Consider the following 25604-nt stretch of genomic DNA (forward strand, 5'->3'; position numbering starts at 1 on the left):
ACAATGCCTTGGGGGTCTGTGAGAGAGGCTCCAGAAAAAAAGGCAGAGGGCCTTTTTCCTCAGGTGCATTTTGATCCCTGGATTGTTCTTGGGTATGATTTCCTGCCTCCTGTGACCAACATTGACATTCAATTTCTAAGACGTGTTTATTCTTGTTGGATGTCAGAACGAAGCTATAGAACCCAAACTGGTCCATGTACCCCAAATCTGTATGAGGCCTTCTGCTTTGCTTTTGTGCCTTCCCAGATATAACCTGTTACCTGTGCCAGACAATTGTGTTTAATTTGGTCTCTCCTGAGAAAGTTCCGGGAAAGGCTACTCTGTTAATATTCAGTATGTGATAACTGGCATTTATTTATGTGTTTTTTTTTTTTTTTCTGATCATGTTTTTCTGAACTCAAATAACCTTCCTTAGATTGTTGCTTTGTTTGTTACATCTGTTTATAAGTGTAGATTGAAACTGAAATAAGATTGTATATAGCACTAGACTGTGATCGCCCTATTCTTTCAGGTCCTCAGATCCCAGGTCCAGCAGACAAGATCTACACAGGTCAACTGAAAAGTTGACAGAAACCGAGGCTGGGGAAACGGTTTCTGCCTCCTCTTGCCCCTCTAGGGCTTGGTGCTGCACTGGGAGCTGGGGATAAAGAGAGCCAGTGTGGCTGGCTCTGTCCTCCTCAGAGGGAGAGGTACCCGAGAAGAGGAGGGAAGAGAGGGGGCCTGAGTGGGGGGCTGTAGCCCTCTCAGCGAGGGCGTTGGGACTGGAGGAGACAGGCTCTTTAAAGCGATTGTGATTTGATTGACTTTAAGGTCCTCGGAGGCCTCTGAGGATGAAGGCAGTGCAGAGCCCAGGCTGCTTTTGCCTGGTGCTCACCTACCCGTCCTATGCTAGAAACACAAAAGCACTTGCATGTGGGGGTGCAGGTGCTCATCTTTCTTCTGAGCAGTTTCTGCTCATTCCCCTCAGACTCCACTGCCCTGCTTCTGTCTGTTACTAAGACTCCAGACTCTGGCGGAGCCCAAGTCAGTAACTGACGCTGTAACTCTGAGGTACTTGATAGCTGATGCTTCCTTGAGCTGCCTTGAGGAAACAGCAACTTCAGAAGCTTGTCTCCATCCTGTTCCCTGAACAAAAACTTCCCAGGGAGCCTAGCTAGCTCAGCAGCATGCTTGTGGCCTCTCCAGCCCAAAGTCCCCATTAACACCTGAGTATGCATGGCTTGCTCACACCAGGCAGCCCCTGGGAGATGCCAGGCAAACAAATGTGTGTGGGGTGACTGTGATTTCAACATTGGAGTCCCCAGACTGCTCTTAGAGCTGCTGGTCATCGGGGTCCCATGCTTTGTGTTCTCTTGGAACCCAGCTCTCTCTTCTGTCTTCACCACGTAGCTGGCTCTGAGTTCTGCTGCCCACCCACATGCCTGGCCAAGGTGACAGGGACCCAGCAAAGGGCAGCAGATGCAAGGATGCCACCGGCCAGCCAGTTGAAAATGGCTGTGCTGTCCAGGCTGCCCCACAGCTGCACCAGTACCAAGCTTCCTCAAATTTATGTATAAGCTGGGTGTGGTGGCGCTTGCGGGAGGAACCAGAGGAAATGACCAGAAGTTCAAGGTCAGCTGCAGTCCATAATAAGCCCGAGGACAGCAAGGGATACATAAGGACCCTGCCTCAACAAACAAACAAACAAACAACCCTAGGCCAGAGAGATAAGCACAGTGGTTAAGAGCACTGCTGCTCTGCCTGTATGGCAGCTCACACGAGCCTGTAACTCCAGCTCTGGTGGCTCTCACGCCCTCCTCTGACCTCCATGAGCTTTGCATGCATGTGGTGCACATAGACACATGCAGGAAAAATGCCCATACACACTAAGTAAATCTTAAAAAAAAAAATCAAAGCAAAATAAATGCAAATAAACGACAGTGTATGTCCACGCTCGTTTAAAACCTCATGCTCATTCAGAAGAACTCTTCAAGATTTATTTTCCTTTAGAAGATTTCACAGGCCAGGGCTGAGAAAAAAATTTCACATCCTTCTTTCTTGCAGAAAAAAAAATATGTATATGGACATGTATGTATACATTATATGCTATATATGTACACATATATACATGTAATGCACATGTAACATATATAACATATATGTTACACACACATGTGTGTGTGTGCACACACACACGCTTATTTATTTATTTTGTTTTTTCGAGACAAGTTTTCTCTGTGTGTATCCCTGGCTGTCCTGGAACTCACTCTGTAGACCAGGCTGGCCTCGGACTCAGAAATCCACCTGCCTCTGCCTCCCAAGTGCTGGGATTAAAGGGGTGCACCACCACTGCCTGGCTGTATATATTCTTATAACAGTTGGGTATCTGGGATGTGGAGTGCGTGCTGACACTCCTCAGGGTAACAGCAGGTGTGTATATATGGAGCGGGGATTAGGGGAAGAACAGTAGTTGTGTAGCCACCAAGTGCTCAGGAGGGATGACCGCACTGCCCAGGGTCAACTACCCCTGTTCTTCCCATGGTTTGATCTTGAGATCACTCTAAGAGCCAGGCTGATTCATAATATTATTCTTTCCTTTATAGATCTTTGGCATTTTGATGTCTATAAAAGTCTGGGTGGAGGAGTAGTATTCACTTAGTTATAGTTTGTGTTGATGGCTGAAAATGAGCTTCATATAACACACTAATAGTTGTTTTGGAAAATGCTCAAGGGATTAAAGTATTCTACTACCATCAATACTATAATACTTAAGAAAAAGAAAAAAAAATCACGTAAGCTCCTGAGTTGATTCCTTATGTAATGTTATGCCCTACCCCCCTTAAAGATGTATTTATTTTCTGTGCATTGGTGTTTTGCCTGCATGAGTGTCTGTGTGAGGGTGCCAGATTCCCTGGAACTAGAGCTACAGATGGATTTGAGCTGCCATGAAATGCTGAGAACTGAACTTAGGAAAAGAAGCCAGTGCTCTCAACTGCTGAGCCATCTCTCCAGCCCCCTTCTCTGCTTTTTTTGAGGCCAGGCTTTATGTATTCTACAATGGCCTTGAACTTGCTATGTAGCTAAGAAGTATCTTCATGCTTTCTCTCTGTGAGTGCTGGGGTTGCAAGGCTGCAGTTTATACCCTACCTTTTAATTCAGTTATTTTAATAGACTGTTTCCTCATGATATCAACAAACTATCAGTTATACTTCAGGGGGCCCATCCCCCTCTTTCTGTCTCTGTCCCCACCCATCCATCAGTCACTAATAAGAGGTCCTCTTCTGTGAGGGTTTAGGATCTAGGACAGTGATTCCAGAGGTCCCTGTCCTAGGGTGTGAGCATCATATTATGGAATCTGAGTGTGAAGAAAGCCACAGGAAAACAGAAGGTTGTGGGGTCTCTGGGCGATGGACCTGGGGCTGTCCCATGGTTGGCTGGTACATGGTGGTCTACAAAACTCATCTATAGCCTGGCAGTGGTGGCGCACGCCTTTAATCCCAGCACTTGGGAGGCAGAGGCAGGAGGATTCCTGAGTTCGAGGCCAGCCTGGTCTACAGAGTGAGTTCCAGGACAGCCAGGGAGGGCTATACAGAGAAACCCTGTCTTGAAAAAAAAGAAAAAAAGAAAAAAAACCACCCCCCCCCAAACAAAAACTCATCTATGATGGGGAGCCAGATTTTTATACTAGATGGAATGTCTACACAAAACAAAAGCACCGATGAAGGCCTAGGACGTGGGTCAGCTGAAGACATGTGTTCAGGTGTATGCAGGGACAGTTGTTGAATGAGACCTCAGCACAGGGAGACACTGAGCCTGACCCTCTTCTGAGCTGTAGCAGTAGCAGGGTTGTACCACACATGCAGTGGGAGTTCCGACAGGAAACTGGGTGGTTCTTGGCACTCTCCTAAGCTGTTACTGGGGCAGGGTGGTTCAGAGGGGTTTCTTAGAAACCTTTGCAACCACAGTGGTTGTGAAGGATGTTCACAAGGCTTACCAACAACTCTGTGTGTCTCCCATTTCTAACTTGAATGTCAGGCTTCACTTAGAGGTTAAATTGTGGTTACTGGTTATTATGTTTATATTTTCTACTTGGCTTTGTAATAAACATTCTCTGCAAACAGGATGTAGGGTAAGAGAGAGGAGAGACATCTCTAACTCAAAAGCCTCCTTGCTGTTAATTCTCACGGATACCCCTGGGTGTTGGGGTGATGGAGCCAGTGGACTGAGGAGGCTGTTAGTGGATTAGCTCAGGGAAGTGGCTAGTGGGCCAGTGTGTAGAATGGAAGGAAAGGGAGGTATGGCTGTGTGGGCCCTGTCCAAGGGCCTGCTTCCTGGGACCTGGGGCTGCTCTGTGTATTTACCCAGTCCACCATCCAGCCTCTCTGTCTTAGGGTTTCCATTGTTATGATAAACACCCTGACCAAAAGGGACTTGGGAGGAAAGGGTTAATTTAATCTTACAGCTTGTAGCCCATTACTGAGGGAAGTCAAGGCAGGAACCTGGAATAAAGAACTGAAGCAGAGGCCATGGAGGGACACTGCTTACTGGCTTGCTCTTTCTGGCTTGGTCAGCCCACGTCAATCATAATTCAAGAAAATGTTCCACAAGCCAATCTGGTGGGGACATCCTCTCAACAGAGATTTCTTTTTCCCAAATGATTCTAGCTTGTGTCTAGTTGACAAGAAACTAACCAGGACACACTCCCAACTCCATTCAGTCGTCACTTACTCACCAGATGCAGACTTTCAGTCAGTAACTGATCTGGCCTCAGGGACAGAACAAAATAGAAAACACACACACACACACACACACACAAACACACACTCCAGCTATTCTTTAAATGCCTTGGCTAACTCAATGACTGGGCACTCCTAAACCTTCCCCTGTTACCCCAGGCCCAATTGGGGAAGTGGCCAGAGGGCATTTACCCCGAAAACTCACACGGCTGGTTGGCTTTATCTCCTCTACTACTGTGTTCCCTTTTCTTCTTCCAGTCCTCCAGATTCTCTCTGCCTTGTCCTACTCGCACAACTATCAGTATCTCAGCCATTGGCTACTGGCATCTTTATTGATAGATCAAAAGCCAATTGATGGCAAGGACCTTCATCATCAGTAAACACAGATTCCCAATTAAGTCAAAGCATCACAACCATCCTCTACGTCTCACTTTTTCTGTCCAATTAAAAACAAACAAACAAACAAAAAAAAACCAACTTATTTCCTCAGACCTAAATTGAGCACAACCACAATTATGTAAATTACAAAGCATGATATACAATTAACATCCAGTTCATCATATTTGTCAAAGTACTCCACCATCATTCCTAAAGAGTTATGATTCTATTCCTGAATTATGTTTAGATTTTAGCCTGTAACACCATCTGAAAATCAACTTTCTATTCTACAGCATGTCTTTTATGTTAAACAACTTAAGTTTGTCTTGGGGACTATAATTAGTCTTCAACCTCATCAGAAATCTGAGAATGAATTAAATATTACTTGGTATATAGGAAGCACCAAACATAGCATCTCAAACTTAAACAATTGTAGAGACAATTGATTGGACAGTCCCCCCATTTCTTAAAATATTGGAGCATCAGTCTTTAGTCTTATGGCCCAGGATCATCTGACAGACCGTTGTGAAGCAGAATTATGAAGGACTGTTTAATCTGTCTTGGCAGAGCTATCGGTCGACTATTCTGCATAGTGTGTCCATTTTGGACAGTATTTTGTTTGTAGATGAAATAGGCAATTTCTGCCCCATGGCTACCTTTTCATGATAAGCAACCTTGCCTGAAGATAAAGATGCCCAATATCTTCTTTGAACTGTGAAGGGGGTAGTGTCAGGAGCAGACTTGTCTCTAGTCAAATGATCCTTAATAATGAAATAACATTAAATGTCACATTCTGTGGATTTCTGATGTCTTTGAATACTATCTATATAAAGTATATTTGAACTGTTAAACCTTAGCTACTATTAGCTATTTTTACTTGAGTAAATTAAAAGCACTTTATTATAATTAAATTAGAATCTAACCTTGCCATGAGTTTACCATCTGGCTCTTAATTTTCATTACTTAATCACCTTGTTCTTGTTTGTTTGTTTGTTTATTTGTTTTTCGAGACAGGGTTTCTCTGTGTAGTCCTGGCTGTTCTGGAGCTCACTCTGTAGACCAGGCTGGCCTCGAACTCAGAAATCTGCCTGCTTCTGCCTCCCAAGTGCTGGGATTAAAGGCGTGCGCCACCACTGCCCAGCTAATCACCTTGTTCTTAAATGAGTTGCATAGGCACAATGCCTATCTAAGAGTAACAATATTAATTTCAAATTTTGTATCAATATGCAGATTCATACCAATGAAAACCTTAATTCTATATCAATATATAAATTCTGTACCAGTGTAAGAGATTATAACTTCAATTTTACATCAATTACAAAGATTTCTACCAATGTAAGATTATAGCTACATAATGTTTATTCAAGAAAATTTAGCCGGGCAGTGGTGGCTCACGCCTTTAATCCCAGCACTTGGGAGGCAGAGGCAGTCGGATTTCTGAGTTTGAGGCCAGCCTGGTCTACAGAGTGAGTTCTAGGACAGCCAGGACTACACAGAGAAACCCTGTCTCAAAAAACCAAAAAAAAAAAAAAAAAGAAAGAAATCTATTCCACTTATTTCCTCCATGTTCAGATTATGACTATTCACAAATTACCCCTTAAAATGACAACCTAATTTGTAAAATAGCCATAACCAGATATCCAAACCCAAACCCAAGGGATTGGACTGGCGACTCTCTCCATGGCTTCTTCCTGCTGATTAGGGGCCACAAGAAATTCTTTAAAGGGGTGAGAGGGGATAGGAAAATTAGAAAATTGGTTAGACTTAAGAAAGCTAGTTTTAGCATCTGTTATCCAGTCTCTGTATTCTTAGAAGACTCAGGGCATGACTCAAGTTCTGACTGAGTCCATCTGAAAGGTTGGATGAGGTGAGATGATCTGGAGTCAGCAGCAATCCCTGAAGCTGTTTTGGGCATTATCAGGAAGCTAGGGGCCATGCAGGTCAGTTTAGTATCTCTGAGGATGAATCTTATCAGAACTGTACATTCTGTAATATATGAATCTCACAATCTGTCTTGTTTGATTTTCTTGAGTTTTTGAGGCCCTCAGGTGGTCTCCCCTGTCACATCCGATCCATATCACTCTGGAAGGGGTCCAGAGCCTATTCTCCTTTCCTGTCAACACAAATACAGAGCCTTTCTCCAAAATTAGCCTGTCCTTGGCCCAGTAACCGGAAATCTTTGAGGGTATAGCATGACCTCTCTCCCAGAGGGACTTTAACACCAAACTCATAACCACACTCATTTTGATAATCAAAACAATTCAAAGCAATCAAAGCAATCTAAACAAGTACTATGTGTTAAGACAGTGCTTCTACTGTCCCCTGCCTTGACCTTCATGAGATCAAGGCCTAAGTTATTTATACACTTGTGTAAACTTGAATTCTGCCTACTATGGAGATTAATATCTCTGTGGGTACATATTATAGTATGCCCCTTTCTCTCTGTCTAATTCTCAAGGCTTAAAGTTTCTACTGTCTGAGGTAGGCTAGGCTCCCTACCTCCTCCTTTCTACCTTTTTTTTTTTTTTTTAAGATTGAAAGCTTCAATTTTTTTTTTTTTTTTTTTTTTGTTTTGTTTTGTTTTTTTGAGACAGGGTTTCTCTGTATAGCCTTGGCTGTCCTGGAACTCACTCTGTAGACCAGGCTGGCCTCGAACTCAGAAATCCACCTGCCTCTGCCTCCCAAGTGCTGGAATTAAAGGCGTGCGCCACCACCGCCTGGCCAGCTTCAATATTTCTATATCTTTGTATTTAACTTTAATTAAATTCCCTTCTACTTACTGTATAAAGCTGTTGTTTTTTATCGTACTAGGCAGACAATCCCAGAAATCCCATGTTGATCACGTTCAAAGATACCAAGAAATTGTCCTGGCAAGACTTTTACATATCTTCAGAGTACTTGTTCATTCATTTTCCTAACTTCTCTCTCCTACTTACTGTATTTTAAATGGCTTTAATTGCTTTGAATTGTTTTGATTATCAAAATGAGTGTGGTTATGAGTTTGGTGGTGGTGTTAAAGTTGCTCTGGGAGAGAGGTCAAGCTATACCCTCACGGGAGGTTGCAGAGGGCTTCAGACTCCGGCAGGGTGATCAGAAAGAGGCAGATGATGATGGCCCCATCATGCATATGGCCAGTACTTACCTATCATCAGGCATTGTGTGGGGCACAGTAGAGTGGCCTCCAGCAACATCCCCACTTTGTCACTTGCGTCTCTTATAAAGCCTTCTATCACAAAGAAACAAAACTAATTGTTTGGGTTCCTGGTGCAAAAAACCTTACACATATGCTTAAGTTACTTCTTAACAGAAGGCTTAGTTTTCTGTCACTGATGCTGTCAGTGCCCTCAGAAATGGCTGCATACGGGTGTCTCCATGTTAGCAGGGATTTTTCTGTATTTCCGGATTAGCCTCTTTCTGTGTCTGGCGCTCTGCAACATTGAGTTTGTGCTTCATCAGTTCAGCCACTCACCAGGACAGACGTCTTTGCTTTAATTCTAGAAGTGTCATTGCCTTTGGCTAGTCAGGCTCACATGCTCATCTGCGGTTGCCCTTTCTTGAATCTTTGAGAGCAGGGCAAAGATTATTCCCCAGCAGAGAAATGTGCCTGTGGTTGAGAAGCAGCAGGTAGTCTCCGCTGAAAGGAACAGGGAGAGTTGAGAGAGGGGCCCCTTCGAAGGTCCAAGCCTCTCTCCACAGCCGTGGTTAGTGAGTGCTCTCAGTGGTTAGTGCTCCAGCCTTCTTCACCCAGGGTCCTTCCAGATCTCTCACATTGAACTTTCATATGGATACCCGAGGACAGACATTATTTTACTAAATTGCCAGCTTGAAGCTCAGGTTTCTGGATCCTGCTGAAACACACAGCTAGTTTTTGGTCGGGGTGACGGGCTGGGGAATGCACTGAGGAAGAGTTATGGCATAGTAGCATACACAGGGCTGTGGCCCTTGCATCTACCTGCCTACACGGCTTGCAGTGTGGCTTCATTAATATTTCTAGCTGGTGATGGGAATTAAATGCCTCTACCCCAGATTTCATCCTCCAAAGACCAAGATGGCCCTCTGAGGAAGATTTGCCCTGGCTTCACCTCTCAAGGTACACCTGTAAGGGTACCATCACTGAAATGGCACATGGTTATCAATGGCTAGATAGAAAAAGGCATGTGCGGATGTTAGCATATATTTGCAAGATGCCGGATGTCCCTGTGTAGATATTCTTTTTCGTGATTCTATCTCATCTTCACAGACCATGCCATTGTACTTCCTGGTAAATGGGAGAGATGGTGGGGATTACTCTTCATGACTGTGCTGGTGTGAGTTACTGGTCTTCCTGTTAGTCAGATTTCTTCAGGGACAAACATTCACTAGCTTGGTGGAGAGTCAGGGAGTGAATGAGTAACCTCAGAGCTAGGAAAACCGCACATTACCCTCTACAGGAAGAAGTGGCAGCCACAGGCAGCCAGCCACAGGCTGGGTTGGATTTCCAGGGCCAGACTGTGCAGTGGACACAAGCCCTCAGTGCAGCTGCTTGAACTCAGAGCCTGGCAGGTTGTGTTTTCCTTCCTTGTGAGCTGCCAGGTCCTTCATTCCATTACCCCCCAGTGTTTCCATCTCCATGTTTACTTAGTCAATATTGTCAGGTTTAAATTGAAGAACAAATTTCAGGTTCTTGTCACCTCCATGCAGCCATAGGCAATAGGCCAATGGTATTGGGTTCATTGTCAGAATAGCTATCTTTATATGTCCCCCATATCTGTTCTGCAGATGAAGTCACTTAATCTGCTCACCAGCTAAATACTCTGAAGTTGGTGCTAGTATCCTCCCTAGGGGTTAGATGAGGAAGTGGAGCACCTGTGTACACGAGTGCTTTCCCATCCTCATGCATTTTAGGGTGATGGGTACCACACATAGCCCTTGGAGGGTGACTGCTTTATTGTTAGCAAGGTGCTTATCTGAGAGCACAATTCTACTCTTGATTCTGTGCCTTTTCTCTTTCCTATTCCTGGCAGTGGGGACAGGGCTGAGAGCTCTGGGAAGGTGTGGCTTTAAAGAGATGGTCTCACCCTTAATTTGGGCACCGCAAAGAAAAGGGTGGATTCTGTGGTTGGCCTCCAAGGTAGGCAATATTCTGTCACCTGAGAATAGCCTGAGAATCTGTCCCAATTTTTTGAGGACCAGCTGTCTCACACCTGTGTCTCTGTTTGCTCAGCTGTGCATCTGGAGGGGAGCGCATGTACAGTGCGCGTGTGTGAAGGTGCCAGCTCCAGAGGGATCCAGAATGCACCTGTGTGGAGGTGCCAGGTCCAGATGGATCCAGATGTCCACACTGGCTGGGAGGCTACTGACCTCATTCGCCAGGTAGAACTCTGCAAGATAGTGCCTTAGCAATCAGTCCCCATTGCTGGCTAGGTATCTGGCTTCTCTGTCTAGAGTCATGGGAGAGGAGCCATCTGAGGTGCTGTATATGTGTTTGAGATTATGGTGTCACAGAAATTATCGTAAGGTTGAGCCTCTGGGTTATTTCCATGCTCTTGGAAAATGTTCCTTAAATTGCTACCAGATGATGCGTGGGAATGTTCTATAGTCAGTGGCATAGGTTCTCAGTCTGTGGGTTGCAAACCACAAGGGAGGTCAAGTGACCCTTTCTCAGGAGTTGCCTAAGACCATTGGAAAACACAGATATTTACACTATGATTCATAACAGTAGCAAGATTACAGTTATGAAGTAGCAACGAAATGGGGTCACCACAACCATATTAAAGAGTCACAGCACTAGGAAGGTTGAGAACCACTGGTTTATACAGTCAAAACTCTGAGGCCCAGTACCAACATCTCGCCTGCCCACATCCATTATTACCTTTAAACACTGCTCTATGAAAGCAGATGTACTCGCTTCTTTAGATTTCTGTCTCACTAATTACTAGGGAAGGTGGGCAGTGTTTGTTGCTGTTTAGTGGGTTGGGTTTCTTCCACATATGACCAGTGCATTTCAGTTTTTAAAAAGACAAGCCCGGCAGTGCTGGCCCATGCCTTTAATCCCAGCACTCCTGAGGCAGAGGCAGGAGAATTTCTGTCAGTTTCAGCCTGGTATATCGACAGCCAGGACTACACAGAGAAACCCTGTCTCAAAAAACCAAAACCAAAACCAAAACAAAACAACCCCCCCCCCACACACACACACAAGAAACCAACTAGTATCTTATGGTTATAAAATCAATGTATATGAATCATAAAGTGTCATATTCCAGGAATATGTAACAGGAAGTATGATTCAGGGAGTGCGTGACTTGGTAGGAGCGGGGTTAGTCTTTACCCTGAGAAATCTCTACTATGGAATTGGCTTTTTAAGAATTTTTAAGACAAACTTTAGTGTTTCTTCCTTGACCTTGATGACTTTGGAAAACCCATTCATGGCTCTAGTCTCTTTAAAGGGGTTTTATTTAGTGGTATTTTTGACTAGGAAAAGCTATGACTATCTGAATTAGAGATGTGCATATAATCCCGGCTACCTAAGAGGCTGAGACATGGAGATTGGATTTGAGGGCAATCTGGGCTACTCAGGGAGATGTGATTTAAAAAAAAAAAAAAAATCTATTCAGAGATACCACATATCCACATGACTCTTCAAGATCCCCAGTGACAACCTCCATGTCTCCCTGTCATGCTCAGCTGTCAGCTTTGTTCACTTCCAGCGCTGTGCCTTCTTCCTGACAAGGGCGCTGTCCTTTTGCAGGGTCAGGCTAAGGCATGGGAGAGGGTGACAGCTGCCCTCTCTGCAGATCTCTTTTCTCTACCTGGTCTTTCTCTGAGCCCCACCTGCCCAACAGCCTGGTTCCAATACATCCAGGGAAGCAGCGGTCACAATTGTATAAAGTGTGAGCAGGTTGTGGATAGGCGAAGGGTGAACTTGCAAGGCTTGGCTGGATCCACGAATAAGGGACTGGGAGGAGCATCTCTGTTTGGGCGCCAAGGTAAGGTTGCCATGGTGATAACTATAGTAACGCTGATCAAGCACTGGCCCTGCTCTCTCCCAGATGGAAGATGAGGTGCCCAGGAGAACAGCTTTGCACTGCCCTATGCATTCAGGCAGGCTGTGTTTGGTAGAAATATTTGGTAAGTGACACACAATATATTCTAGTTAACTGGCCAGGAAAAAAAAAAAAAATCCTTATTTTTCAGCTGCCCCGAATGGGGCTGCCTGGTTGTACACAGATTGAAGTCCAGCCCCCTAGCTACCACCTGTTATTGCCTTAGTCCATAGGGTCCTCTGAGGATCTGAGGAGTTAATTATCATGAAAGAAACACCACTGCAGCTGGGGAGATGACTCACTCAGTGGATAACATGCTTGCTATGCAAGCGTGAGCATCCATATAAAAGCTGGGAGCAGTGGGCTGGTGTGTGCCTATAGCATCAGTAAGAGGGAGAGGCAGCAGTAAGCGGATACCATGAACTCAGTGGCCAGCTAACCTGATATAATAACTAAGTTCCAGATTTAGTGTTAGAACCTGTCTCAAACAATAAGATGATCAGTGACAGAGGATGATGTCCTGATGCCAGCCTCTGGCCTACCCCAGCACAAATGGTATTGATGTTATGAAAATACTGAAATATTGCCCTCTAGCTCATACCCCCCTTCCCTTTTACACCATTTCCCCCTTTCCCAGCTGTCTGAGTGAGTGACCAGGCCTTGGGGAGTTGCTTGCTGTTTGCTGCAGTGCCTCAATCCCCTTATTGTTACCCTCAAAGGCAGCTATAGGGGGTGGGGGAGCAGGTCATCGGCCCCCTACAAACATTGGTATCGAAGGCCTGAAGGCCTGGCCTCTCGGCTCATGCCCCTGCCTCTGCCCCAGGCCTGTCTTCACGTTGGACCCTCAGCTCCCTCTCCTCTGTATGTGCTCCAGCAAGCCCGCCTCAGGCTAGGCTTCACCACCCTTCTTCACTGACAGTTTGGGAATAAACAAGTTTTTATGTGTGGCCTCAGCCAGTGCCAAGAACAGCATTTATGGAGCTTCTAATTACCCTGGAGACTGTGGTGGGTCCTGTATCAGAGTCAATAAACTACTTTAAGTGATGCTGGCTAATTTGAGAATTTGTGGTGTCTTAGTTGCTAGGAGCAAGAGAGTGTTAATTAGAAACGCCCATTCTGAGGACTTTATTTTTAGGATTTTGGTTTTGCTCGTGCTGGGCCACCTACCAGCTGATTTATTAGCTGCTGATCAACATAATATTGAGTGAAATATGAAGAGTTTCTTCTATTTCTCCCTTCTTGGACAAAACCCAAATAGTAACACTTGTTTTCATTAATTTATTTATTCACTTTACATCCCAATCACAGCCCCGCCCTCCTCCCAGGCCCACCCTCACACCCCTCTCCCCTCCACTGCGCCCTCTCCTTCTTTGAGGAGAAGGCGAGGCCCTCCCATGACTACAGCCCAACCTGGCACATCAAGTTTCAGCAGGACTAGGTGCATGTCTCTCTCTGAGGCCAGACAAGGCAGCCCAGCCAGGGGAAGGGGAGTAACAAAGACTCACAGGTGGTCCAGAGGAACTAGAAAGGGTTCCAGGCCACAGGACTTGAATTTACCTCCTTTTTGTTTATCATTCAGATATAGTTTGACATGTTTGCTTTTTTTCCTTATATTATTTTTACACAAAGATCAAAAAGATAATTTGAGTTCATAGTGATTTTTAATATTTATTTTCTTATTTATAGGTAGGGTGTGGCTGTGGGTGTGCGGGTGTGTGTGTGCGCATGCTTGCCCACAGAGACCAAATGAGGGCATCAGATCCCCTGGAGCTGACGTTACAGGCAGTTATGAGCCATCTGACAAATTTGAGTCCTTAAATGCTCTTAACTGCCAAGTCATCTCTTCAGACCTTCATGGTGATTAAAAAAAAATACTTTCTAAGAATGATTAAAAAAATACTTTCTAAGAATTACTTGCTCTAAATTCCTTTAAAATATTCAGAAAAGTCAGCTTTTTAAAGGGCTGGAAATGTAGGTTAGTTTTGGGACAATTGCCTAGAATGCATGAGGCCCTGGAATCGTCCCCAGCCCCTGTAGAAAAAAAAAAGTGGCTTGGCCTGGTGGTACCTGTCTGTAATTGCAGACTTGGCTAAGGAGTATGTGGATTTCAGGCTAGCCCCAAACTCTGTGTCCTGTCTTAAAAAAGAAAGAAAGAAAGAAAGGAAGGAAGGAAGGAAGGAAGGAAGAAAGAAAGAGAAAGAGAGAGAGAGAAATAGAAATTTAAGTATAATGTGCATTTGAAAAAGTTTATCCATCTTTTATTTTTAAATTTTTAAATAAGGTTTTGTTGTGTTGTGCTGTCTGTCCTTGAGCTACAGACCTAAAGCAATACTGCCCCAGCCTCCAGCTGCACACGAAGGCAAACGTTCCCAGTGTTATTGGCTCTTCATTTGAAGATGTAAGCAAATCTGTAAGACTGATGTCTTTTTATTGTATTACTTGTGTGTGTGTGTGTTCCTGTGTATGTATTTGTGTCTCCACCAGTCATTTCCCCTCCCTAGTGCTGGGGTTACAAAAGCATGCCTTCATGTTTGGATTCTGCATGCACACTGGTCCTCACACCGACACAGCAAGCACTTTGCAGAGTGAGTCATCTCCCCAGCCCCTCTTTTGTTTTGTGTGTGTGTGTGTATGTGTGTGTGTGTGTATGTGTGTGTGGTGTGTGTGTGTATGGTGTGTGTGTCTGTAGTGTGTGTGTGTCTGTGGTGTGTGTGTGTCTGTGGTGTGTGTATCTGTGTGTTTGTGTGTGCTGTGTGTGTGTGCTGTGTGTGTGTGTGTGGTGTGTGTGTATGTGTGTGTGGTGTGTGTGTGTGTATGGTGTGTGTGTCTGTAGTGTGTGTGTGTCTGTGGTGTGTGTGTCTGTGGTGTGTGTATCTGTGTGTTTGTGTGTGCTGTGTGTGTGTGGTGTGTGTGTGTAGTGTGTGTTGTAGTGTGTGTGTGTGGTATGTGTGTCTGTGGTGTGTGTGTTTGTGTGTTTATGTGTGTGTGCTGTGTGTGTGTGGTGTGTGTGTGTGTGTGTGTGTGTGTGTGTGGTGTGTGTGTGTAGTGTGTGTGTGTGTGTCTGTGTGTTTGTTTTGGGTGACAGTGTCTTACTATTTAGCCCAGTCTGGCCTGAAACTCTATACTGACTAGGCTGGCCTTGAACTCAGAAGTTTCTAGGTTTCTGCTTTCCAAGCACTGAGATTAAAGACGTGGGGACTCCCACACCTGTCCCCTTTGTTTTTTGAGATGACAGCCATTTGACTGGGGTAGATGAACTTGCAAAGCAGATTTAATTTACATTTCTCTGATGGCTAAGGATGGTGAGCACCTTTATTTGTATTTGCTGTTTGGAGAACTATATATTCACTTAATTAGCCGTCTCCTCGCTGGATGATTTTGTGTGTGTGTGTGTGTGTGTGTGTGTGTGTGTGTGTGTGTTTACCTCTCAGATCCCCATCCCTGGGTACTAAGCTCCTATGGGTACTGGCTAGGGCCCCTTCTGAAGATGGTCTCCTCTTTAAGAGATTGTTCTCTGCTGATCTTTTAAGTTTTACATACTCTCATTTTTCAATTTTAAAGATGTTTTTATTTTACGTGTATGTTTGAATGCTTGCATGTATGTGTGTGTGTGTGCTACATGTGTGCCTGGTGCAGAAGAGGTCTGGAAGAGGGCTTTAGACTCCCTGTACCTGGAGTTGATAGGTAGCTGTATGTCACCTAGTCAGTACTGGGAACTGAACCCAGGTCCTCTGCAGGGCAGCTAGTGCTCTTAACCACTGAGCTATCCAACAACCCCTCACGGGATTATTCTCTGTGCTACCACAGTCCTTTTCAGAAAGTCCATGCCTGCGCTTATATCTTGAAGTCTTGGGGCCAGCAAGATGGCTCAACAAGTGGAAGGGCTTGCTCCAGAGCCCTGTGGCTTAGCTCAGCCCCTGAACCCACAAAATGGAAGGATAGAACCAACTCCCACAAGTTGCCCTCTGTCCTCCATTTGTGTATTCAGGCATACCCTCTCAATAAATAAATATGCATTTTTATATTATGTAACTGTAACGGTGTGTGTTTACTTCTGACTCTCCTATTCTACTGTTCTGAGTCTGTAACAGTACCATGCTGCTCTTGTTGCAATGGCTGTATATTATAATTTGAGGTTGGACATGTAAAACTCCCAGCACTGTTATTTCTGCTAAGGTTGGCCTTGACTATTTGGGGTCTTTGTGTTTCTGTATGAACTTCAGGGTTTCTGTTTTTGTTTTTCTAGGTCAGTGAGGTATGCCATTGGGACTTGAGTGGGGACTGAAGTGAATCTGTAAATTGCTTTTGGTAATATTTTCACAATTCACAGTTCTTTCTGCAATGGTTTTACCACACATTTCTTTTATAGATCATGGAATGAGAACTGCCTGAGTTCAAATCCTGGCTTTGGCATCAGTTAGCTTTGTGCTTTAAAGCTTTGATTCTTGCTTTGGGAAGTAGGAATAACAACAGTATCTATTCATCGTTATTTTGAAGACAGAATCAGTTAACGTTTGATAGGCACTTAGCACAGTACCAGGCACACAGTAAGTACTGTGCAAGTGCTGGTTTGCTAAAAGGAAACCTTAGCTGTCTACAGTAGAGGGTCTGAGGGTTCTCATCTGTACAGACTGAAAGCCAGTGCTGTTGAGGGTCAGGTGCTGGTGACCAGACTCCACGTTTTCCTTCTGAGCAAAGCAGTCTGGTATCTTATTCCACACAGACTGGGGGCAGCCCTCCTGGGGACTCGTGGGAAGGTATAGTTTTCATGGTTAGAAAAACACACACTCAGGAAAGAACTGGGGCTCCCCAGGTGAGCTTTAGAAAAATGACAGTTTTCTTGCTGCTTGATTAAAGAGTAGAAAACTAATGATTCTTTCCAGAGGGATCTGAAGATGCTCTGCCTGGGTGTGACCTCTGGGGCATCAGGATGTGGATTTCCACAGGATACAAGGAAACCTTTCACAACGCAAACATGTTACAGTTCAGATGGAGTGATGAATTTAAACAACCTGTATTACAAAATATCCCTTAAAAATATCCCATGGTTTCTATTGATTCCAGCAGCTCACATCTGGCTTCAGCGTTTAAAGTTTGGTGTGCCATGCATGCCCTGGTAATGGGGTGAGAACATCAATGGCTCAGACACTGGCATACTGTGTGCGCTGAGTAAGTGCCTTGAGGTTAAGGGAGAGGAGCGGCCCTTTGGCTGTGCCATTTCTTATTATCTTCTTGACGACGGTGCTGCCAGAGCGGGGAGCACTGTTGGCCTGGGCTTCCTGACAGCAGATGTCAAGAACATTCAGGAAAGTCTTTAGATACTGATTTGTCCAAGTGGATTCTTTATTCTCCAAGTGGGTCATAAAAAGACAGACAACGTGCCTGCTTCAAGGAGGTCGTGGGTTCAAGACTTCACTGGATTAACCAATAGCTAGGATCTCTGTCAATTCCTGTTCTGTACAAATAACACTTCTGCCTCACTGCTGGACCAGGATCTCTTGACTCTCATCCTCAGCACTGATAAGATCCTCATGGTAAATCACTGGGGACCTCTTTGCCAATATAAAGATGTCTCTGTTCTCCTGACTGTGTTCCACTGACTAACTTGAAGGATGGCTGTCATTTGACACCCCCAGTCCGCAACATACACACAATGTTCCCTGCTCTAGTGCTTTCTTGTCTTGGCAGGGGTCTTCCTGTGTTTACAGGCTAACTACTCAAGAATGCTCTCCGCCCCTGGTATCTAGCTGTGCATCCTCAGCCCCACCCTGAGGGCTCTATCATTTCCAGTGTGATGTGTCTGCTTTTGGGTTCTGTCCCAACTTTGTTCTCCCTCTAGACCTTCTCTCTGTTCCCAGTCGGGTCTGGAACTCATGGAACATCTTTAATTTGTTTATTTCACTTGTCTCCCATCCGATGCCTTCTGCCATCATTGGTCCACGTTCTTGCCATTCCTCATCAGGGTCCCTGCAAGACCATCTCCTTTGTCCTGTCCTGTGTTGTTTCTTAGAGCTTTGTTCACCTTGCAGCTAAAAGCCATCCTTTGAAAACTCTAACCTGCTGGGCCGTGGTGGCACACGCCTTTAATCCCAGCACTTGAGAGGCAGAGGCAGGTGGATTTCTGAGTTTGAGGCCAGTCTGGTCTACAGAGTGAGTTCCAGGATAGCCAGAGCTACACAGAGAAACCCTGTCTCGAAAAACCAAAAAAAAAAAAAAAAAAAAAAAAAAAAAAAAAGAAAGAAAAGAAAACTTAGATCTAGTTTGTCTTCTGTTCAGAGCTTGCATTTCATCTAGACTAAAATCTAAAGATCTTACCTATAACTCTAACCTGCTGGCAGTGGTGGCGCACACCTTTAATCTCAGCACGTGGGAGGCAGAGGCAGGAAGATTTCTGAGTTTGAGGTCAGCCTGGTCTTCAGAGTGAGTTCCAGGACAGCCAGGGCTATATAGAGAAGCCCTGCCTTGACCCCACTCCCACCCACCCCTGCCCCCCAAAAAGACTCTAATCCTCTGGTTCTTGCTGCTGTGATTCTGAATTCTCTGTCCACTCCCTAACATCCTTGCATCTCATTAGCTGCACCAAACATTTCCCACCTGCCCCGGGACCTTGGATGTCCAGGACACATGACACACTCTTTTCATCCTTTGAAGGTCTGTGCTGAGTCATCGCCTTCTTGAAGAAGCCTGCCTGGTCCATATAAAGTAGTGGCTAGTCTCACCCTATCCCAGCCCCAACCCCCATCGTATCCCCTGTGCCCTGCTGTGTTGTTCTCAGTATAGTTGATCACTTCCTAACATGAGCTTCCAGGAAAGCAGGGACTGTGTTTGCTCTCAGTTTTATCCCTATTCCTAAAATCATGCCCTGCATGTTGTACACTGCACAGGTCTTTAGGGCTAGCATGTACATAGTGTGAGCCGGGGAGAAGGCAGAGTGCTTCATAGCAATTATTGCTTTAACTCCTCAGGGTAACCCTGTGGAGGTGAGAGCTTTTCACATCCCATCCCAGGTTGGAGACTGAAGACTGGGGGAAGTTAGGAAAACTGCTCAAGGTTACTGTGGACCTGGCCTTGACCCCAGTCCTTGGAAGCTGGAGCACCCTTCCTCCTACCACTGGCCTGTCTTTGCTCGCTGGCCTAACTTCATTGCAGAAAGGTTTGTCATGGCAAACCAGCATGTGAACATATCAACAGCCACCCATGGTAATTCTTGAACCATGGAGAAGGGCAATCGCCTTGCCCTGTGTCTTTGACAGTGAATGTCTTTGGGAGTGTCTGAGTTCATCATGGCAGTTTGCAGGTTCTTTCTCCTCGATGACCTGGGCAGGAACTATGTCAGGCCTTGGGAAGAAGAGAATTATACAGGATCCAGCACACTCTTCAGAACCCTGGGAAGGACCATGCTGGAGCTGAGCCGATCACCTGTGCTCAGTCCTCCCAAAGCAGAGCTCCCTCCAGGGCTGCCCATGTGCACAGCTCTGGAGTAAGAAGCTGACTGATAGTTGGCCCCTTTTAGCTACAAAGTGTCCGTTTGGGTCTGCAAACCCCAGGGAACAGAAACAGCTTAATGAGGGTGGGTCCTCGGGTTGGCTGGGACTGTGGGGCAGAGGCCCTGATGCTCAGCTGTGGGAGCTGCCTCCCCTAAGCACTATGTGCATGTGCTATCATCCTGTTGTGTGCTGTTTTCTCTTGTGTGTGGCTCTCCCCTGAGGATGTTAAGAATGACTTTACTGAAGCCAGCACTAGACATTTTATTAAGCTACTACCCAGTTTGACCCTATAGCAGCAGGGCAACTTTTACTATGCACCTTCTGTGTGTCAGGCATCAGGGACTTCAAGCTCACCCAGCCCTTATGCTCTCCTTTGGGGGGGGTGTCACTGTGGCACCCTCCAATTTTTTAGATGGAGGAACTAGGAACCAGAGACAAGTCACCTGTCCCATGTCACATCACTAGTGAGAGCAGAACTGGCCCCAGTTCCTGGCCAAAGCTTTCCCTTTAACATTCCTCTTGGGAGGTACGGGCCTTAGCTTGGCAGGTCTCCTTTAGGAGGCTGACCTAGGAAAAGTGGCTCTGGAGACACACACACACACACACACACACACACACACACACACACACACACACGTTGTGGCAGGAAGTGAAAGCACAAGGAGGCATCGAGCTAAACAGTGGGGAAGACATTGCAGTGTTGCTGCAAATCTCAAAGCAGGGGTGGCAGACGGCCAGCATGGGGAAAGTGGAGCAGGTGGGCAGGTACAGGGATTGTTATCACCACAAAGTGACTACGTAAATATGTGGGTCAGAAATAGGGGCTTGCATAGCTGCTTTCCCCTTTCTTCTAACGCTTCATGGAAACCCCTTTTTCTTTATGTTCAGGCTTGCTCTGCTCATCCCACACACAAGCATAATTCTGTCTCATGCTCTAGGTTATGTGGTTTATTTACATTATTATCATGCAAGGATTTTTTCCATCAAATTTACATCTTTTATTTTGCATGAAATTGTTTTTATTTTACTTTCATTTAAAAAAAATATGGTGGAGCTGATGAGATGGCTCAACCCCTGAATGCCCTTGCTGCCAACCCCTAAGACCCAAGTTTAATCTCCAGGACTCACGTAGCAAGAGAGAACTGATTTCCACAAAATTTTCCGTGACCTCCAATTACACGGCATACTGAGCCCGTCACACACACAAAAATAAGTATAATAAAAAATTTAAAACCTAGAGCTTGTATGGCCTTTGGGGAGACCCTGGGGCTCTCAGCCTGTGTGTTATGAGGGAGAGATCCTGTCTGAATCTAATTCATGAACATTACATCACCTGATGGTGTTTGTTTGGGAATTATTTATATGTTAGAAATAAAGACAGATCCTGGGCATGGGGTCTGGCTTTTGGGTTTAGGTCTAGATTTCATTTTCACGGGTTGAAAGGTTGACTTTTCTGTGGGGCTGTGGGACTTTTCTCTTGGTGGTGGGGGTGGTGGGGGTGTTGTCAAGCTGGGGTTTGGTGTGAAAGCAGCTGCCAAAGTCTCTGAAAGAGTCGTCCGCCTCATGCCCCAGACCATCTGTCCACTTCCCCTGTGCATCTCATCACTGAACAATGACCTTTGCCTTTTCTTTTCTAGACCCAAGCGGCCGAGGCAGAACAACTTCTCCATGTTTCCCTCTCCCAAAGCCTGGAATTTCAGAGGGGTAAGTGTCCATCCTAGGTGACCCCATCCCCAGGGACTTGGTATGCTGCGTTTCACTCTCCTAACAAGCTTTACTTAGGGACAGCACCTTTGTGTTCATGCATGGATGCCATGTCCTGCCCTGGACAGAGCACATGGCTATACAAGACTCTTGTGAAAACACCAAGGTCTATTGGGAAAGAGAAGCCAGAATCTGACAGTCTGCTGATGATGTGCAGGCACAAGCCTTCAGGGGGAATTTGCTCTCTAGGGGTTTAAGGTACCCATGAAGTTTCCTCAAGTACAAAATACCAGACTCTTCTTGGCTTAGGAAGGGTCAGGCAGTTCTGCCTCTTGGTGCCATCATCTTCCTTGATATGAGTGTAATGATGTCAGTCATGGCATATAGAGGACCCAAGGTACTCAGGTGGCTCTAGCTGTGACCTTTAGATCTGTAGGGATGTTCTGAGTTCTTTTACACCCAGGCCATTGCGTATGAGGGTCTTCTACCCAGCACAGTGCTCCTAAACATGCTTTCCCAGGCCTTTCCATTTCATCTTTCATGCTCAACAGGTTGAGCATCAAAGATGAAATGGAGGTGTTATGAAGCTGGCTCAAGAGCCCTCCCAGATGCCCCTGCGTGTCTTACCACTGTGTTTGGTTAGGTGCCTGCTGAATTACCTTGGAAGCTTGGAAGCCCCAAGTGGAAGTGTGTTGAGACTTTGTTTGTTTCTTGTCTACTGCTGTAGAACTAGGCCTGGCCTAATGCCTGGTTTGTTGAAGGAATGAATGGCACCTATCTCACACAACATCCACATGACGTTGTTAAATTATTTCAAGTCTTTAGTCAATACTATTTTGATTTGTCTAACTGATTCTAGTCACCATTTGAAGTTGTGGATAGGTTGCAGTCATTTATTAAAACTGTGGAATGTGACACTGATTTAAAACATTTATCTACCGTTTGTGGGATGTGCCATGGTGCATGCGTGGAAATCTAAGGACAACTTGTGAGTGGGAGTCAATTTTCTCTTTCTACCGTATAGGTCCTGGGATTGAACACTGGTCATGTTTGGTGATAATCACCTTTACCCAGTGAGCCGTCTGGCTGGCCTGATACTGTTTTCGCTTGGGCTACAGCACACTTTTCATTGAGCACGTGGAGAATTGCACTGACTTCTGAGGGAGGTGTGCGACTGGCTGAAGTAGGTCTCGTGCCTGCTTTTGTGCATAAGATCACCATTTCCCAAGTGTGTTCAGGGGATGATCGTGACCAGCAAAAGATAAAAAAGCTTGTGAGGTGCAGTATATTTGGGACAGGCTGAATGTGCCGTATGAAATGTGTTCACCACTGTAGGACATGTCAGAGATGGGTTAATGTCTGTAGACTCCAGAGTGGGGATTTGCAGCATTTCCCAGAGTCACTGACTAGAAGTCTTTGTTGACCATGCAGCCTAGACACACTTTGAAAACTGACCACTGATGTCGTTTTTAACTATGTAGAGACCAGACCTTTCGTGAGCAAGGCAGTCTTTTGTAAGGGCCACCTTGTTTTCAATGTTCTTATCTCTCCCTCTTCAGTGTTCTCCTGCTATTCAGTGTTGTTAGCCAAGAGTGGTAGGTACGTAGGGTAGAAGATTCATCCCAAATTGCCAAGGAACTGTTCTGATTTTAGTACCCAAAGTCTGACACTTTAGGGAGTCAGCCCTCTATCCGAGGCCAGCTGGGTTGATTATTCCATCTATGGCCTTGAGGTGTCAATATCTGATCCCTCTTGGAAAATTATTTTAGAGACCCACATCTATAAATTGCAGAGGCAGAGGATCATAAGTAATATAGTCTAGTCAGCCTTGGCTACATTAGTGAGATCCTATTTCAGAAAACCTAAGGCTAAGTGCTTGACTATGATACACAAGGCCCCAGGTCTGAGCCCCTATGTTGCAAAATCAATAAATCAGTATGAATTTCTCAGCTTGCTACCCTGGCATGAATAACTAAATTTCAACTGGTGCTTGGGCCAGTGGCAGTGTTTGTCTTTGTTTCTTGTTCTTTCTTTGATTTCTTCTGGCCCCGGGGCTTCTTGAAAAAGTCAGACAAACTGACATCAAGATACACCAGAAGGAAAGGCGCTAGGCCTGGCTGCTCTATGTTCCTCTGTGGCCAGGCCCATCACTGAGGAGGCTCCTCAGAGGCATGTGTAGTGGAAGAGACCCCAGAGAGTGCAAACAACCTCATTTCCAGCAGTTCTTGTTCTGTGGTGCTACAAAGGAAGGGCCCGGGGTGCCAGGAGGAAGACCTTGCCACTGTGAAGTTATCTGGTGGTACAGATCTGTAATGCAGGTCAATCTCAGGTCTGTTAGACTGAGCTGTGCACACTCCTCCAGGGTGCCTAGAGCGAAGCACTTGTAGAACGCGCTGTTTCTTTTTTTTGTTTAGGAAGGAAGGTTTTAGAATCTATGTGCTAGCAAATATTCTTTCTGTATTTGTACATGAGGTGGAGAAAGCCGTTATAGTGCAAGTGTTTGCAGTTCTGTTGTTCTCTAGCTTGCAGAGGAAATGGATGCTGGGTGTATTCACCCAGGTCCCGGGCAGCTGTTAGAAAACAGGGCTGAGGGATAGAGTCGAGATGATGTGTAGTGTCCTGGAAAGATGAACCATCTTTGTTCTAGACGAGCGGTGAAGAGAGACACACATGTGGGAGAGATCTGGGGGTTGGGAGTAGCTGAAGATCAGAAAGGGATAGCCTGTTGCTTTCAAAGGCCTCGCAGAGTGAATTGTACAGCAACCTCCTCATGTTGAACAAGCATCAGGCATGTGCTTTTTTCTTAACTGTATCTGTAGGAGTTTCGTCTGTGTAGAGGGACAGGAAGGGTCAGTAATGCTGCATCTGGTCTGCTTACAGAGTAGGCTAGCCCTGTCTCAGGTTGCCATTGTGTGTATGGGGGTGGGGGGGGGGGGAGGGGAGAGACAGAGAGACAGAGAGAGATAGAGACACAAAGAGACAGAAAGTGTGGCTGGCTGGCTGGCTGGCTGACAAGGAGCTCAGTAATAATATTCTTCCTTGTCTCTGCCTTTCAAGGCTGAAATTAGAGGCAGGCTGTCTCTCCCATCTGGCATTTCTTCAGGTTCTAGGGTTCTAAACTCCAGTTGCTTGGCAAGTCCTTTAACCACGGAGTCACTTCCCTGGTCCATATACTGATGTCTTTCTTGCTCTTGTCCGTAAATGAGCTGGGAAGTGGCTCACAGGGCCTCCTGTGCACAGAGCAGTGCTGGAGCGCAGCTAGAGCAGCAGGGAGTTCAGACATCTTCCTGGCTGTTTCTCTAGTGCCCAGTCTTTACTCTGGAGATATCTTGAGACTCTCACAAACAACATAGTCTTTCTTAGTTTTAGCTGAAGGCTTGATCAGAACTCTGGATGCAGGTGAAGCACTCAATGTGAAGTACTGTCAGTGAAAAGGGAACTGATGGTCCAAATGACTGAAGTAAGCCATGGTGGGTGGACTTCAGGCATGGCTGTATCCAGGACAGGAGTATGTTTTGTCTCTGCTTTGTCACTCTCTAGGTCTGTATCGTCTTCCTGCCTATGAATTTTTTTTTTTGTTTTTTGTTTTTTTGAGACAGGGTTTCTCTGTGTAGCCCGGGCTGTCCTGGAACTCACTCTGTAGACCAGGCTGGCCTCGAACTCAGAAATCCGCCTGCCTCTGCCTCCCAAGTGCTGGGATTAAAGGCGTGCGCCACCACTGCCTGGCGCCTATGGATTTTTTTTAAAGGGATAGAATGATCTGAGCAGAGGAAACAGAAAATTTTGTTTCTAGGGCCCACAGGTAAAATCTTATTGCAGAACTCTCCCCCAACCTAAGCTATGTGCTATGGGATGACTGGCCCCTGTGATTAAGAGAATGGTATCCAGCAGCCCAGATGGACAGGGTTTGGTGAGGTGCCACTCTCTGGCCAGGTTTTGTGTCATTTGAGGTGAGGTAGGGCCAGTAGCTCAGAGGAAGAGTCTAATGCTGTTTCCCAAAGAGAGTCCAGTTCCTGGACAAACAGGAAACAGTTGTGATCACTCTAAGGACTGCTCCAATGGGAGAATTCAGGACTGGCACTTCTCTTCTCTAGTGAGGCCTGTGTGCTCACCCCATGGCCTTACTCACCCTGCTTCTGGTATCTGGAAGAGAGCTAGCTATCAAGTCTTCTGTCTCAGACTCTCACATTCACAACTGAGTGGAATGAGAGCCCCTCCCACTTACACCTCATCAGGCCAAGCCACATCCCCACCAGCTGTGACCTTACTGTTGCTAAGCATCAAAAGGAGGCAGCAGT

The 25604-nt window shown here is 45.6% G+C and overlaps 1 protein-coding gene across 6 annotated transcripts in view; it reads left to right on the forward strand.

Annotated features, from left to right (window-relative positions):
• Positions 1-25604, forward strand: part of Arhgef3 (Rho guanine nucleotide exchange factor 3) — a 277400-nt gene that overhangs the window by 73526 nt on the left and 178270 nt on the right. For all 6 annotated transcript variants that reach the window (XM_034498310.2, XM_076931301.1, XM_076931302.1 and 3 more), the window contains exon 3: positions 21240-21306. In XM_034498310.2, coding sequence (XP_034354201.1) covers positions 21240-21306 — 67 coding nt within the window. The remainder of the gene's footprint in view (positions 1-21239; positions 21307-25604) is intronic.

Source organism: Arvicanthis niloticus, chromosome 3 (genome assembly GCF_011762505.2).
Source record: "Arvicanthis niloticus isolate mArvNil1 chromosome 3, mArvNil1.pat.X, whole genome shotgun sequence".
In the NCBI taxonomy this organism is placed as follows: Eukaryota; Metazoa; Chordata; class Mammalia; order Rodentia; family Muridae; genus Arvicanthis; species Arvicanthis niloticus.